Genomic DNA, 16,791 nt, shown 5'->3' with positions numbered 1-16,791 from the left:
CTTTATCTTCTTGGAAAAAAGGGAACATTTGACTATAACAATGACATATGAAAAGTAAAGTAGAATATAATATATCTTTTGAGTTGTATTAAATTTGATGTTTTCAGGTAAACAAGTACAAAATCCAGAGTTCCTTATTTTCTAATCTCGGTCATATAAAAAGCTCAAGCTTTAAAATGTTATGATACCTCCTCTTTTGATGTCAGGGATGAAGATAAAAAGCTATCCCTCTAAAATTAGGGTTAGACTGTGCAGTCTTTCTTCTTTTTCTCATCAAGATATTATTCTTCTACACACAATTTCGATGAGGAAAACCAACCTGGATAAAGGAACATGACTTCTGTTTAAAATAATTATTTAGGAAATCAGAAATAGATGGTCAATAGCATGGTTGAATTAAAAACACTCTGTTCAAAATAGAAATAAAATGTGTTCACACAGATAAATATAACTGTATTTTAAATATCAATATTATAATTAAACATGTACTCTATGTGCACACAGGCATATGTGCACTTTCATACACACACACACACACACACACACACACACAAGGACTGTTTATCCAAATTGTTAACGTACTTTGCTGATTGCATTGTGGTAATAACTCTGAGAAAGCCAGTGTTATTATTCCTCATTAAATTGGACTATATCATCTGAAAGTAAAAAACATAAAGCTGATCACATTGACAAATTTTACTAATTTAAAACACTGATACACCAATATAAAAAGCCACTGTTTATATGGTTAGCACATTTGTTAATCCATTATTTTAATCATTATAGGATTGACAGTTTCATTCTTCTGCAAGCCAGACACATTCGATTTTTGAATCAACCCTTCTAATAACTCAGATGTCTAAGATTAAACATTTAAAATAAGTTACAATGCAAATTTGACCAAGTGAAATGCATTTGGTGTGTTTCAGGATCATAACAATTAAGAGATGATAGCTATTGTTCTAAAATAAAATTCTATGAATGTAATATTTAATGAGATTCAGAAATATTATAACACATTCACGTAAAATTTTACTCCATCATTAGTGAGAAGCATAGTAATTCAACTGTCTTAAAGCATGTACATAACATTTTATTGCTGAAAGGATCAGAAACTTTTAAATTCTCACTGTGCATTGTAATGAAAGTTGTATTTACCTAACTAAAAATGTGAACTGCAAAATTGCAAGATTTCCTGTAGGAAAATATAATACCAGTTTCTTTGTGGAGTTTTTGATACATTGGTAAAGAGTATAATTACAATTGCAAACAATTATTTTGCTTGGACATTAAAAATAAAATAGTTTACCTAAATAGCAAATAATAGGAGTTTTGTCTTAATTAAATCACCTAGAAGTTCTGTCCTTGTAGTGTCTTTTTTTTTTTTTTTTTTTTGTGGTACGCGGGCCTCTCACCGTTGTGGCCTCTCCCGTTGCGGAGCACAGGCTCCGGACGCGCAGGCTCAGCGGCCACGGCTCACGGGCCTAGCCGCCCCGCGGCATGTGAGATCTTCCCGCACCGGGGCACGAGCTCGTGTCCCCTGCATTGGCAAGCGGACTCTCAACCACTGCGCCACCAGGGAAGCCCTCCTTGTAGTGTCTTTTAAATAGAATGAATCTCAAAATAATTCCAATGAATAAAGATAATGTCTTATGACATTCAAGTGCACCATTTCTAGTAAAATTCAGGTAATACGTTGGCAGCTGGTAGGAAGCTCCAAACACAGAAGTATTTCCACAGGGTTTGTTTAGATTTAGGTGGATTTCCTACAGTCACTGTGATTTTAATTCATCAGTCCTCTACAGTGGGATTTCTGAATATATAATCTGTACAGCATTTTCATCAGAATCAGCAGGAGTGCTTATTTCAAATGTGAATTCCTAGGTCCCATCAGAGACCAAATGAATCAAAATCTAGGTGACAGAGCATGCATTTGCATTTTAATGATTTGTCCAAGTGATCCTCATGCACATTAAGTTTGAGAACGCATGTGCACCCTTAAATCCAAGTAAAGAATGTATGAAATATATATCAAGTAGTTCACAGAGTTGTTCGGTGAGCAAATGCTGTAAAATAAAACAAATAGTTTATATAATCTGACAATTATAACCTATTTCACAAACTTTAAGTACAAATGAGGAAGATTAAAAGGCTCAGAGTGTGCCAAGGTCACAGACCTCTTAGCCTTGGTGATTTTCAAGCTTGCCTGAAGAGTCCCCAGGAGGACTACAGGTACACTATAGATAACAATGTCACAATACAATCTACTGAATGAGAATCTCTTGGGGCAGAGGTCTGATAATCATTACGTTTAGCTATCTAGTCTGGTGACATTTATCATTAAGGAAGTTTGGAATATACTTCCTTGAGCATTCCCAGGCTGACACTACAAAACACTCATAATAATCTGAATTGCTAGTGTGGCATTATAGCCTTAGTTAGCCCAATCACTTTAATTTATGTCTCTAATATCTATTAACACCCTATATGCCATTACTTTTTACTTCAAAGGATTGGCTTAATACCGACATCTTATTACTGTTTTTACCTAGGATTGTTTTTAATGAATTATCATTAATGTACTCAATATTTGTACAATCTAATCTGTGAGCTGTCTGATATAATTTTCCTACATGAATTTTCAAAAGTTTCACTGCATGTACAAATGCATTAATAGCATTTGTATTGAGAGTAGTTAGGGGAAATTGTCATATCTTATAATTTGACGAGGTGTGATCAGTAGTGATTTTTTCTCTAAATATTCACTTCCATATATTTTTCTATATATTTTCTATAAATTCAATATCTTGAAATATGTGTATATATTATGGCGTGAGACAAACAAGCTTAGAAATGACTACTCTTATCAACACTCACATAAGTATATTGATTCAAGGCTTATAATTTTAAAAACGTCATAATGAATACAAGTGAAAACAGAAAAAGTAAAATCAGTCATCTCTCAGTTAAGAAAACATTTATACAACTGTTTAAAAATAACTGTAAAATTCAGTTGTATATATTCATTACTATACATGTAAAACCAAAAACTCAGTTCCTTAAAAGATTCTCCTTCAAGAATAATCTGTAGTTTAGAGTGGCTTAAATGTCCAGCTTCCTTGCCTGTTCTTTGCCAGTGTTTTCTGTGCTGGGAAGCAGAGAATGCAAAGGGCAGCACCGTATTCTGGTCCTGCAAGAGAAACAGAATGGTAAGATTTGGGAGATACAAGCTGCACTAATTATGTCACAGAGACTAGAACAGCAGTGATTTTTCCCCCATTATTAGTATTTTATATCAGTAGAATCTATTTAATATATTCAATAATTCTATTATTTCTAAGACCTTCCACAAAAGGGCATTACAATCCTTTTAGTTTATTGCAAACATATATATTTTTTAAAGTGGATTCACTTTATTTATTTTTTGGCTGCGCTGCAGGATTTGTCAGAAGACAAACAGTAAGTTGTGAGCTCCATTTTGCCCAACTACTTTTTTCTTCACACCCTGGAGAATCTGGTGTCTGGAACTGTAGAGACATCATCATGTTACCACCCCTTCTCCTCTCAGGTTGAATCCACTGTGACAGAACACTCATGTCCTTAAGAGGCAAGGCCTAGCAAATAGCCTCTCACAAATCCACTGAACATCACAATGTCCTGTTTGATAAATTCTGTTGCTGCTTCAATTATATTGCTGATTTCAGGTGCTGCTTTATTTGCTCATTTCTGAATCAGGTCTTCCTGCTTTCTTTATATCTTTTATCAACTCTGTCTCAGTTGATTTGCACATAGTTACTTTGACTGGTAAATCTGAAGAAGATGGCCAGCAGCCTACTGTTGCTGTAAGTTTTCCAACTTTCTGGAACAAAAATCCTGCACAATGGCCAGTGCAATCTGGATGGCTACTGAGTATTGTTCTACCGGAAGTGCCAAACTATGGCCAAACATAGATTCTACCAGCGGTGTCTTCATGTATACTGAGTTAGGTCCAATATGAATCATCATCACTTTCATATTCAGGTGAGAGAGATCCCATCTAGACTGGCCTGGCCTTGGAATCCAGAACCAAGTGAAGAGGACTCAGCTGTCAAAGGGGGGCAAAGAGGGCCTGGGGTTGGAAGAAAGGGTCATAGATGCAGAAGTAAGCACTTCATGAAAACTAAGCAAATGGTATTTCTAGGTAAATCAGTCTTTCTGTGCTGGACTAATTAAAAGAACTTCACAGCTCTCTATCCCCAAGCTTTCTCACCCTCTGGAATTGAGGGCTTTTACTGCTTCCCCCATTATTTTTTTAATTAAGTAATGAATAGTATTTTATTATTATTATTATTATTGGCTGCATGGCATGGCATACATGATCTTTCCTCCCTGACCAGGGATTGAACCTGTGCTCCCTGAAGTAGAAGCATGGAGTCTTCACCACTGGACCCCCAAGTAAGTCCCTGAAGAGTATTTTATAGATAAGAAAACTTTAGCCTCAGCAGGATAAATTTGAGGACAGTTCCAACAGCTAGTTTCCCAGAGATGCCCTTGAAGTGGTCCTTACAGTTTTTGCAAACTAGAATACCTGATAGTGTTTATCAGCGCAACACGTCAGGTGCAGTGTAAAGGTATGGGTACTGAAAAAGTAATATTGACCCTAACTATGCATTCACACACAGGCATTTACAGATTTTTACCCAGTCTTTGAATTAAAAGATAGATTCTCTGAGTCTGATCAATGTCAGCCTCTTGAGATGCACTAAAATGAAATTCAGAAAAAGTTGAATAACTTAAACTACTCTGGAGTTACAGATAACTGAAGTAGAAAGCCTCTTAAGCAATGTGAGAGAAGAAAAAAAGGGGCAAAAATCTACCTACTAGCTTGGTTTGTAGAACTCATGTTTTTAGGAGTTGGGAGAAAAGAAACTTTGGAGCAGGTGTTTCATGTGACAGATCATTAGATCTGTTATCTAGGTCTGTATTAGATCTGTATAGTATCTATTGAGATACTACAGATGAGGAAAGATGTTAAGTGTATTTGCTTTGTATCATCAATGGAGATTTTTTGCTGCCTCTGAAAGCTTGCTGTCAAGATTTAATTTAATATTTAATTAATTTCCTCTCTGCCGATCTGTGATTTCCCTTAATGCCATTTCCCTTAATGCCATTTCCTTTTCTAGAGAGATCACAGATTACTGTAAATTATTTGTGTTCAGTGAGGATGGGCATAACGGTAGTAATAATGAGAACAAGAATAGTGACTGGCCATTTATACATAAAATGAATTCTGTTAGAAACACCTATAAATATTGTACCAGCGTTATTAATTGGCTTAATAAGATCAATTGGCATAATAAGATCTAAGTTGTTTATTATAAATAAAATGAATAAAAATTCACTAGTCAGCAATAGATATTAGTATTTTTCTTTTTTAAAAATCTCTTCTTTGCTAGCCCTAAATGCTTTATTTCTTAGGGGTCTAATGTTGACTTCACTAGTCTTAGTGGAGTTACCAGCTTGTGGCTGAATCACGCTCACTCTAGTATTCAGACATGGTTTGACACATCTAAATTAGGGTGAGGAAGATTATTCCAGAATATCGAGGCTCTCTTTTGTCAGGAATTGGGGGATGGGGACTTATTCTGAATAAAGAGGAAGTGAAGACTGGAAAGGTTACTTGGTCAACAGAGAGAAAAGATTAGCCTGAAAATAGAAACTGTCATTCCCAACATTCTCAAGCTCAGACTGCATCAACATATGAATACTTGGCACTAAGTAAATGGTTATAAAAAAACACATCTAATTCCCAGTCTGTAATCTACCAGTGACATTAAAAAATAAGATACCACCACTGGTGATGATGTAAGTGTTGTTTTCGAGAAGGGCTGCTAGCACAGCTTATGATAGCATCTTAATAAACAAAATATTAGTTTTGAGTTGTAATGAGGATTAAAACTTAGATTGAGAATCAAGCTTCTCTGCATATATGTATGTATAAGGAAAATCTATTTTTCCTTAAAACACCTGCATTGTATCACTTTAGAGGTAAAGGATGGTTTTCTCCCTTCTTAAATCTCCTCTTGATAAATATATTTTCATTGGAAGATGTTTTAAGTAGTCCCTCATCTAAGTGGAAAGATTACAGGTACCATAACAGGGAATCTTCAAGAATATAAGGAAAATATTTTAGTCCGAATCAGTTCTTACATGAGATGATATCAAGTCACTAGTTAATTTCTAGAAAGAATAAATGCCATGGGCATAGAAAAATAGGAACTGATGAATAAGAAAGGCAATCTTCATCAAGGTTTGTTTCTTGGAATATGTATAGCTAGAGCCTGTATGACACTTTTCGTTTTATTTTAATTGCTAATACAATTTTTCTATATTTTAAAAATTGATATTGTTCATATTAAGAACATTTATTTGAAATGTCTTACAAAGCATTCTAACACATCCTGAAACAGTGTAGTTTTTCTTTAGCTGCTGTACTACCTCTCTACCCTCCCTCAATAAAACACACAAAACACCTTACTACAACCTTAATACTTTAAAATTTTTTTAAAAACTCTAAAATTACAGCTCAAATAATTATTTAACCAATAAAAATAACATTATTTTATGAGACTCATTTTAGGGAGTATTAGTTATTATCTTGTAATTCTACATTTTTTCTCATTCTTCCCTTCCATTTTATTTCCGCTCCTCTTTTAGCATACCTTCATACGTCTGTCATCATTTTGCTCACGAGAAAAAAAGGTGGCATTTTTAAATATCAAGTAATATGTGTTATAGCTTTGCTAAACATTTCACCACCAGTTTGTTGCAAGAGATTTATAAATCAGATTTTCATTAAAAAGGAGAAAGAATCAACACCATATGTTGTGCTAAATCCTATGCAGCTGCTGCTACAGCAGCTTAATAATGTGTGAACTAGAAGGCATTCAGTACTCTGTATGATATACAGGACTGTAACTTCTTTCAAATGTTGTGATTTTTTTTTAATATTAAGATTAAAATCTAAGAAAACATGGTAAAATGGAATAACTTAGAAGTGTTAACATTTATTTTATAGAAAAGAGAGTTGCTAAATGGGTATCTATAACTGAAATTAAAATACCCAAGTACTCTTGAAATTGAAATAGAAAAGCAGGCTCAAACAAAAATGTTGTATATTAATGCAGCTCCTCTTGTAATCTGAACTTCATTGCAATGTACTTTTGCCTAAATATCCATCTAGTTGGCATTTTTATTACAATTCTGCAAATGGAAAGAGAGCAAATGAACCATTTACTGCCTTTATTTTCTAAGTATAATCATGTTTCTGTTTTCCATTCAATGATAGCCAACTCTTTTCCACTCCAACATAAAACATTCTTGAGTGTTAATGATCAGTTATGGTAAGAGGTTGATATCGTACCCCATGCTCATTTATATTACAATGTACAGAATGTCAGAATCAGTTATTTATAAACTTTAGTTGAGAGGTCAGGAAATAATACCCTAATGTAAAACTGTGCATATTTTAAATAATATTTATGGGCCAACCACATATGAGATATAAACACTACCCTACATATACATCTTAAATTTATTAGATTTGAAGTAACAACACTGAAGGAGGAAAATCATTTTTAAAAGCACCATAAAGCAAGACAGTAATTTTCTTCTTAAGTGTGCTTTTTTTAGATTTGTTTTTTATTGAGGTAATGTCAGTTTATGACATTATGTAAGTTCCATGTGTACAACATGGTATTATCTACTTCTGCATACTTTTCAACATGTTCACCACCAAAAATGTAGTTTCTGTCCATCACCATACAGCTGATCCCATTAAATGTGCATCTGCACATGGAAATTACATGCTTCTCTTTCATTGAAAAGAAACACCTCATGATAATGATGATTAATTTTCCTATGTTAATATAAATTTGCATTATTTCTGCATGTATCATGATAGAACAGAATGAGTTCATGAATTAGTGTGAAAAAATGTTTCCTTGCTATAGAAATAAGACAGGTGGCTATTTTCCATCTAGTATAAGGACATTATAAGAGCAATCTATAGACCAATATTCTTAATGAATATAGACAAAGAATGTTCAAAAAATACTCGGAAAAAATGCATCCAACAATATATAAAAAATGAATATATATATTCATTTATATATATAAAATGAATCCAAAAAATGAATATATATATTCATTTATATATATAAAATGAATCCAAATATATAAAAAATGAATCCAACAATATATAAAAATAAGTATATACGGCTAAATGGGCTTCATCCAGAGAATGCATTGGCAGTTTTATACGTAAAAACTATCGATATAATATACTCTATTTAAATGACACACAGCACATGATCATCTCTGATACTGATATAGTCGGATATTCACAGTATATTCTCTATTTAATGCCTACTAGGATGACTAAAGTCAAAAGGACAGATCATAAAACTAGCTGGCCAGGATGTTGAGAAATTGGTGGTAGGAATGTAAAATGATATAGACTCCATGGGAAATAGTTCAGCTGTTTCTCAAAATGTTAAAAATAGAGTTACCATATAATCCAGAAATTCCCCTCCTCGGTATTTTCATATGTATATACCTATGAATAATAAAAACATATATCTACCATAACTTCTCTTCACTTTTTCACAGCAGCATGGTTTATTAATAGACAAAAAGTAGAAATAATCTAAATGTCCATCAACTGATAAATGAGCAAATAAAATGTGTTATATCCATACAATGAAATATTATTCAATTAAAGCAATTATACCCCAATAAAGATGTTTTAAAAAAAATAATAAAAATAAAAAAAAATAAAAAAAAATAAAAAAAATATTATTCATTGTAAGAATTAAGTAATGATACATGCTACAATATAGAAAAACCTTGTAAATTTTATTCCAGATATAAAAAGACATCCACAAATACGACATATTGTATGAGTCCATTTATACAGCATAATTAAATTAGTAATTCACAAAAAGGGGCATATTAAAATATTCAAGTGTACAGTAACTAAACAATTCACTTACAAATAACACTTGGGACAAAAAAATACTCAGGAAAATAGAAAATATTTTAATGAGTAAATATGGAAACACAGTAGATCAAAATTTGTTCAATAGAGCTAAAACAGTCTTGAGATATGTGTCTTTAAGTATTTATATTAGAAAAAAAAGAATTATGAATACAATGACTTAAATTATTCCCTTAAGATGCTGGAAAAAGAAAATCAAATTAAACCCAAAGAAAGTAGAAGAGAGAAAATTAGAAAGGTAAGAGTTGAAATTAATAAAATAAGATAATTGTACCTATAATAATTAACAATAATAATTAGATTAAAATTTTAAAGAGAAAATGCAATAAAATAAAAATCTATGAACTCAAAATAAATTTCATTAATTGATTTCTATGATAGACTATTGATGGAGTTCTCATCTTCATTTGTGTTCTTCCATCTCTGATGTTTCACCTTCTTTTAAAAGCTTACATAATTAGGTCAGCCACACAAGAATAATCTCCCTTCTGCATAACACACAGTTAGCTTATTAGTAAACTAATCACAGAAGTGATATCCCATTATATTCCAGACTACACCCACAGTCAAGAGAAGGAGATTATATAAGTCATTTACACTACAGTGCAGGGATCTTAGGGGAATATCTTAGAATCTTCTCTATCACATGATTAGAATATACAGACATGAGGGAATTCCCTGGTGGTCCAGTGGTTAGGACTCTGGGCTTCCACTGCAGGGGGCCTGGGTTCAATCCCTGGTCAGGGAACTAAAATCCTGACAGTCGCATGGCACAGCCAAAAAAAAAACAAAAACAACAACAACAACAAAACAGGTATGAATTACCATGATTAGTTGTGTACTTATTTTGTGTGCTATTTCCATAGTTTACATTAATCATTTAAAAATTATTTTTAAGTATTCTTGAAGCATTAAAAATGAGCTACTGGGCTTCCCTGGTGGTGCAGTTGTTGAGAGTCCGCCTGCTGATGCAGGGGACGCGGGTTTGTGCCCCGGTCCGGGAAGATCCCACATGTCATGGAGCGGCTGGGCCCGTGAGCCATGGCCGCTGAGCCTGCGCGTCTGGAGCCTGTGCTCCACAACGGGAGAGGCCCCAGCAGTGAGAGGCCCGTGTACTGAAAAAAAAAAAAAAATGAGCTACTGTTCTAGGGGGTACACTAATTTTGTTAAACATTTTAGTCTAGAAGCCTCCTTCATCTTTGCTTCTAGTAGCAACTCCCAAAGGAAATCACTATCCTGATTTCTGACAATATAGATTATTTCTCTCAGGCAATTTTGAAAATCAGTTCTGGAATTAGTCTTTCCAGTTTTTATCTTTACGTCTTTCCTTCTTTTCCATTGCTTCAAAATTGACATCTCATCCTCCTCCCACAAACAATAACAACAACAACAAAATATATATATTTCCTTAGAGAAACCGAATGATTCTTAGAATTAGGAGGGGAGCAATGTTATTTACCAGCAGAGTGTTACAACGATCTGCCCCAGCACCCTTCCTTACCCCAGCATGCATTTCATTAAGAGTTTGCTATGTCAAATAAGTACAAAAATATTGAGAGTGCAGATAGCATGTGGAAGGTCATCGTTGTTGCTTGTTTTTCTGCACTTGTTGCCTTTTCTACTGATATAGAGAAACTGACAGAAAAATCTTGTCTCTAACACCATTTACATGTTTACAAATTTGATGATAAGCTTAATTTTATAATAAATATTATTTTTTCTTGAGTTTCCATCTACATGCCACTCAACAGCATTTGGCCTTTACTTCATATTTTCAGAGGAGTCATTATTACTAAATTTTGTGGGTTTTAATATGTTCCTTTGACATCCATAAATCTAGCTTCAATAATAAACATTAGAAAGAGGCAGATGGAAAAAAACAAAAGAATAAATTTTAAAAATTGAAAAAGAGCAAAAAGTTGCAAAATAGGGAAAATAAGAAAGGTCTATACTGCCTGAAAAATATCAGTTGTATTTGAGTGTTATTAATGTCATAGTAGATATTTTACGTATTGATTAATTTAATTCATGACTAAAATTAATAATTTTTTATCTTCTCAAATATCCTGGTGTTCCACTGGGCTTACCAAAACCCAGTATTTATTTTACTATTCCTAAATCCAGGCATTAAAAATTACAAGTTAATTCTGTTAAAAATGTGTCCTTATATCTTGTTAATGGCTATTTAGGAGGCTTTACAACATGAAATTTTATGTTAATACTAAAATAGATTTCTACTATGTGAAGATACCCAAATTTAGTGCAGTGCACAAAGTTTTATGAGATATTTCCTGTTATGCTCTGCCAATATATACAGTTTATGATTTTTAATTTATTTTTCATGATATTTATGATTTTTTATTCATTTAAAACATTTTTCCTTTTCAATTTGATTAGTTTTACAGCTATTCACTAGTCTCTTCTCAATCTTTCTCCCTTTCATTCATTCTTTCTTTCTTTCCTCTTTTTAATTTCCTGACTATGTCATTATTGCAATTTTTCATTTTGATCTTGTAGTCTATTTGGCCATACAAACTCTAGAGCTTCTCATAGGAGTGAATGAAACCTCTATTTCAACTACATCAAGGTTCAAACTCTCATTGTTTCCTTTCCTTTATGGCAATTGTGACTAAGAGCACCGTCTGATACATCTCATGCAAATAAATGTCTCCAATTTGGTTTCCAGAGGACCTCAATCCAGCATCGTTTTTAATACATCAACTCCTTTCTTCCTATCTAACCTCTATCTTCCTATCTAACCTTCCTATCTAGCACAGATCATTGCTGTTCCTGACAACCAAACTTGCACTCTCTACTTCACGCTTCACCAGTTCTCACTGACAATCATTACGAAATTGAAAATGGGTACAAGGACATCATGTCTTTGCAGAAAGAATGCACATACCTCCAGCAGATGTTCCACTTGGAGCAGAGAGAAGGCAGGAAAGTCACTGTGAAACCATCCTCCCTAGTTCATTTTCTACAAATGAACACGTAAGAGGCTTCCAACTGTTAAATGCTTAAATCTAGTGGTATGAAGCCAAAATGGTGCAAGAAGTAATGCCTGCATCCCACCCACGTCTTTAAAAAACACTAAAAAGCTGGAATGGATAATAAATTCACAAATTTAAATGATAAAAAACTTAAAGAGGTTCACTTTATATCACGCTTGTGTCATTTGGAAGCAGAGTGAAAATCTACAATGACATATTTGAACTCAGAGAATTTCTACAGAATCTGCTTTCATATATCCTCTTCTGAATTACATTTTGCATTTGGTTCCCATAGAAATCCTGAAATCTATAGTTTTATTACAATTGGTTTTTATGACCTTTACTATTCTATCTAACTGATTTATAAATAAGGAAACATTTTTAAACAAGTGCTATTGTATTAAAATAATGTCAATGTATTTAATTAAAATTTAAATGAAAGAAAACATCCACCCTCTAGAAAATCCTTCTAGAATTTTTCCTTAAATTCCAGGTCACCATGCCTCACACAGTGGATGAGGTAGTAAAAAGAGAATATCAAGAATTGAAATATTTAAGCATAAGCAATTCAGAATTTGCAAGAAAATTCTTAAGCAACCTTTAGAGTAAAATATATGATTTGAATTAGTTGAGCATATTAGAAACGGTTACCCATGTGAGGCATAAAATGAGGAAAGGAATAGTTGCCGATATGAATAAAGTGTGTGTGTGTGTGTGTGTGTGTGTGTAGAAGGAGATACAAGGGGAGGAGTAGTATTGATAAAGATGACTTAACTAAAGGTGTTGGTTTGCATAGTTATAAGAAATAAGCATGACTCTGAAAAGAACTCATTCTGCTAGTTACGGAAAAGTCTTAGATGCCTAAGGGATTTAGTTTGATGACAGAGGTACTACAAAATAAAGGTATTTTGTGAAACAAATTAAAGCAGGAACACAAGCCCAGAGTAGAGCAATGGAAGGTACTGGATGTAAGTGGACACTGAAGTAGAAATTGAAGACTTCAAGTCTGGGCAGAGGGCAGACTGGGCATGATCTACAGATGCAAAAGAAAAGTCTAGGGTAAGAAGAGGCACAAGAGCAATAGAAAGACAGCTTTTTGTTTATGACTATTAAATTTGTGTGGTTGGGAGAAAATGAAAGTGGAGATACCTTGAAGGTAGCTTTGAATAGATAATTAGAGAAACAAAAAATTAGAGCACTGGTTGTTAATATGAGGTTTGTGGCCACAAACGTGATAGTTAAAGCATAAAAGTAGATGAGCAACTTGGGAGAAGTATTCATTGAGGAGGATGGAGCTGTGAGCTTAGACTATCCTTTGGACAATAAACTCAGAAAAAAATGTCATATACACTACTGAACAGAAACTTGCTTACTAGTGAAAAATCTGTGCCATAGCAAACCTCCCCAAGTCTGCACTAAAGAAAATAAATGGTTTAAACACTTTTACTACTTGCCTGCCGTATGTTATTAATTGCACTGACTGAGTGAGTGACTACTTGTGCAACTGCTATAAAGTGAACTAAATTTCAGGAATAAAAAATATATGTCATTCATTGAGTCAAAAGTAAAGTTGACTATTAAATGAAATATGTTGAAAAGCATTCATTTTAAAATGCACTTTAACTTCTGGGGTTGAAAGTATTTTTCATATTTACAGCAAAATTCATTCAACTATATTTATCTTACAAGAGAATAAAACGAGAGGGATATAATTCAAAACTTGCAGAGGCTGGAAACTTTCTATTTGATAAATTTCTAGAATTTATTGATTAAAAATATCTGTCATAGATGTGATAATATTTTTATTTTATTTTTGTTCTTATTTAACACATAGTTTTCACACCCTTTTAAGTGAAAACTTTAGAGGATTTACTAATTATTATAAAAACATTATAAAAAGTATTTAATGACCTCCAACTATTAAAACTATAATCATGGCTAATTCAGGTTATGAAATAAATCTATTAACAGACTTAGCTTTGCAGGATAAATCATATACTAGGTAAATAAAGAAAATAAGAACACATTTGACCAATTTCTTATTTCTGATAGAAATACACCAGTAACTTATCTTAATATTAATGAAAAAATGAGTATTTTTGTATCATTGTAGAAAGACTTTGAAAACACTTTCATAAGCGCACATGGAAATTCACTCTGACACTACTTCAAATAGGCAAATAGGAAAATGGTGAAGAATCATTTACATAATGGACAAATGTAAATTCATTCGAGTTGTAGAGAGAAGCTCCCTGCTGTCTTGATTATATTATGCTTTCCTGTCACTACATAAGCTCACACAAAACTGAAAAAAAATTAACATTGTGCAGTTATAAGTCTGAAGCAAAGGAACACCAGTGCAACTTTTCATTGGTTTCTTCACCCTTAAAATCTCAGCTCATGAATTATCCTTGCTACAGATATTTGACACACAAAATCATTTTCTTGGAAGATATGGAATGGCATATATGAGAATCCAGCTTTAACTGCTAACTTTAAAGAATTTAAGGTAAAGGAAATTACATTTTATTGTGGTTGCTCATGATTGTTTGTTCAATGAGTTGTCACAGAATCCAATTTCCACATTACCCATTTTCTGTGTAATAAATTGATTCTTTTGTTTCATTTATGGGGAAGTGATATTTCTACAGTCTTCTTAACTTATTACAAAATGTATTTCATAAATCACCAGTCTTATGGAGGATGAAACATCTGTTTACATAATAGTACTTGCTCAGTTTTAAACAGTTATAAGTACGTGACTTGGCAACCAGTTGACAGTATGAGAAATATATTTCTAGTGATATTTATTTCATGACACAATTCTGTCGCACATAAATAAAATGAAAAATAATCTTAAAAGGTAGGAAATACATACAAAATAAACACAAATATAGCATTCATAACCCACAGAAGCTCAGTGTTCTAGAATTACTCTATCAATTAATATAAATCAAAGGCTAAACTCCCTCTCCCCTCATTTCTGTGAATGGAGAGTATACTAGTGTAGGGTGATTAGCTAAGTCTACCAACTCTGACTCTCTGCGACTTTCATTTGTAAGAAGTTTGATCTTTGGCAAGTTTCTTAAATTTTTGGTGACTCAAATTCTTCACTGAAAACAGAGGGAACAACAGTTTTACCTCATACATTATAGTGATAATTAAGTGATAATCCAGGTAAAGCACTTCAACAATACCTGAGTCAGATAGCGTGCATTAATGTTGGCAGTCATTATCATTGTTTATATTATTACAACTACCACTATTGTTGTTGGTTTTATTATTATAAATATACTTTAAAATTTTCCAAGGGAGCTCTATTCCAGCTCAATCTGAAATCACCAAAATTGAGGCTTATTTTTTGCAACTGCTGACATCCTACCACTAATGTGTCCTTTGCATTACTCTCCAAATTGTCAATAACAACTTTGATTGTATTCAGTAAACAAAATATGGGCATTAAGGAGGTGTTGGGTTGCACCCCACTGGCCTTCAAGGCCTGTAGTTGCCCAGCTTCAAGACAAAGAAAGAGCCCGGAGTCAGTGACAGAGACATCAATGGTTTAATGGATAGCGGGATCTTATACTTCTGAAGCAACACCCCACCATGTGCAGCAGATGGTGGGCAGCACATGGTGCCAGTCTTTGCTCCTGGGGGGAAGAGGAGATTGCCAGTTATAGGGGGAATTGAAGTCAGGTTAGCTCATTGGTTACCAGGGAAACTAGCAGCGGGCATGCCCCTCACCTCCTCTTTGATAAGAACAATCTCTAGCTGGGGCCTGGGGACAGTATGTAGGAAGGTCAATCATGTGAGTAGGGTGTAGCTAGACCCCAGGCACTGGTCTAGCTGGGGATGTACAGAGAGCAAGAGAACAGCAACTTCCAGTGACCTGACCACACAGGAGAGAACTCATAACCAAACACAAAACAGCAAATGACTTAACTGTGGAATCTTTGGCATCCTTATCTTCCTCAGTTTATCCATAGAACCCAATCATCCCCTTGTAGTTCATCACAGCCTTTTGCGTTCAAATCTTTCTTTTTTTCTTATTCCAAGTTACCACACATTCTAGGCTTATCATAAACTAAAGAAAATGTAAAAATCCCTTTAGAAGAAAGCTAATTTAATATTTATTATTTCAATTCAGACTTGCAGGAGATAAAGTGGAGTGCGAGAAGATGGTCACGTCCCAGGTCTCAGGCGAGTCCCTGGGACGGCTGCCAAGTGTGGATTCTTGGCTTCGCACAGGAAAGAGTTCAAGAGAGAGCTATAGTAAAGTGAAAGAAGGTTTATTCAGGGAGATACATACTCCACAGAGTGTGGGCCATCTCTGAAGGTAAGAGGCCCCAGGGTACAGGGTTGTCAGTTTTTATAGGGGTGAGTAATTTCATAGACTAATGAGTGGGAGGATTATTCCAACTATTTGGGGGAAGGGATGGGGATTTCCAGGAATTGGGCCACCGCCCACTTTTTGGTCTTTTATAGTCAGCCTCGTAACTGTCATGGTGCTGGTGGGTGTGTCATTTAGTATGCTAATGTATTACAATGAGCATATAATGAAGCCCAAGGTCCACTGGGAGTCAAATCTTCCGCCATCTTGGACCAGGTTGGTTCTAAACAGTTTTTGTCATGTCCTATGGCTATATCATTCTTTTAAAGGTTGTGCCCTGCCCCCTTCCCTCCTTATTCAAGACCATTTGTCGTTTATTGATTTACTTAAACAAAACAAATAAACCAATTTTTTTTTTTTTTTCTGCACAG

At 33.9% G+C, this 16,791-nt stretch overlaps 1 protein-coding gene and 1 pseudogene across 11 annotated transcripts in view; one reads left to right on the top strand and one right to left on the bottom strand.

Moving 5' to 3' along the window:
• The window catches only part of LOC149743936 (uncharacterized), a 227,089-nt gene that overhangs the window by 71,258 nt on the left and 139,040 nt on the right, over positions 1-16,791 (top strand). For 2 of the 11 annotated variants that reach the window (XM_089906011.1, XM_089906009.1), the window contains 2 exons: positions 4,377-4,434; positions 16,178-16,783. The exons of 7 other annotated variants lie outside the window; for them this stretch is intronic. In XM_089906011.1, coding sequence (XP_089762137.1) covers positions 4,377-4,434; positions 16,178-16,364 — 245 coding nt within the window. In that variant the 3' untranslated portion in view covers positions 16,365-16,783. Of the gene's footprint in view, positions 1-4,376; positions 5,574-16,177; positions 16,784-16,791 lie in introns of those variants that run through there. 2 more of the 11 variants (XM_089906010.1, XM_089905992.1) reach the window with 2 other exon arrangements.
• Positions 2,519-13,573, bottom strand: LOC149743937 (FUN14 domain-containing protein 1 pseudogene; annotated as a pseudogene).

The sequence above is a fragment of the Delphinapterus leucas genome, unplaced genomic scaffold, assembly GCF_059928025.1.
Source record: "Delphinapterus leucas isolate spDelLeu-1000000601 "Yukka" unplaced genomic scaffold, BTC_Dleu_Yukka2 spDelLeu_asBTCV2_sq49, whole genome shotgun sequence".
Classification (NCBI taxonomy): Eukaryota; Metazoa; Chordata; class Mammalia; order Artiodactyla; family Monodontidae; genus Delphinapterus; species Delphinapterus leucas.
This window is presented reverse-complemented; position numbering and strand designations above follow the sequence as displayed.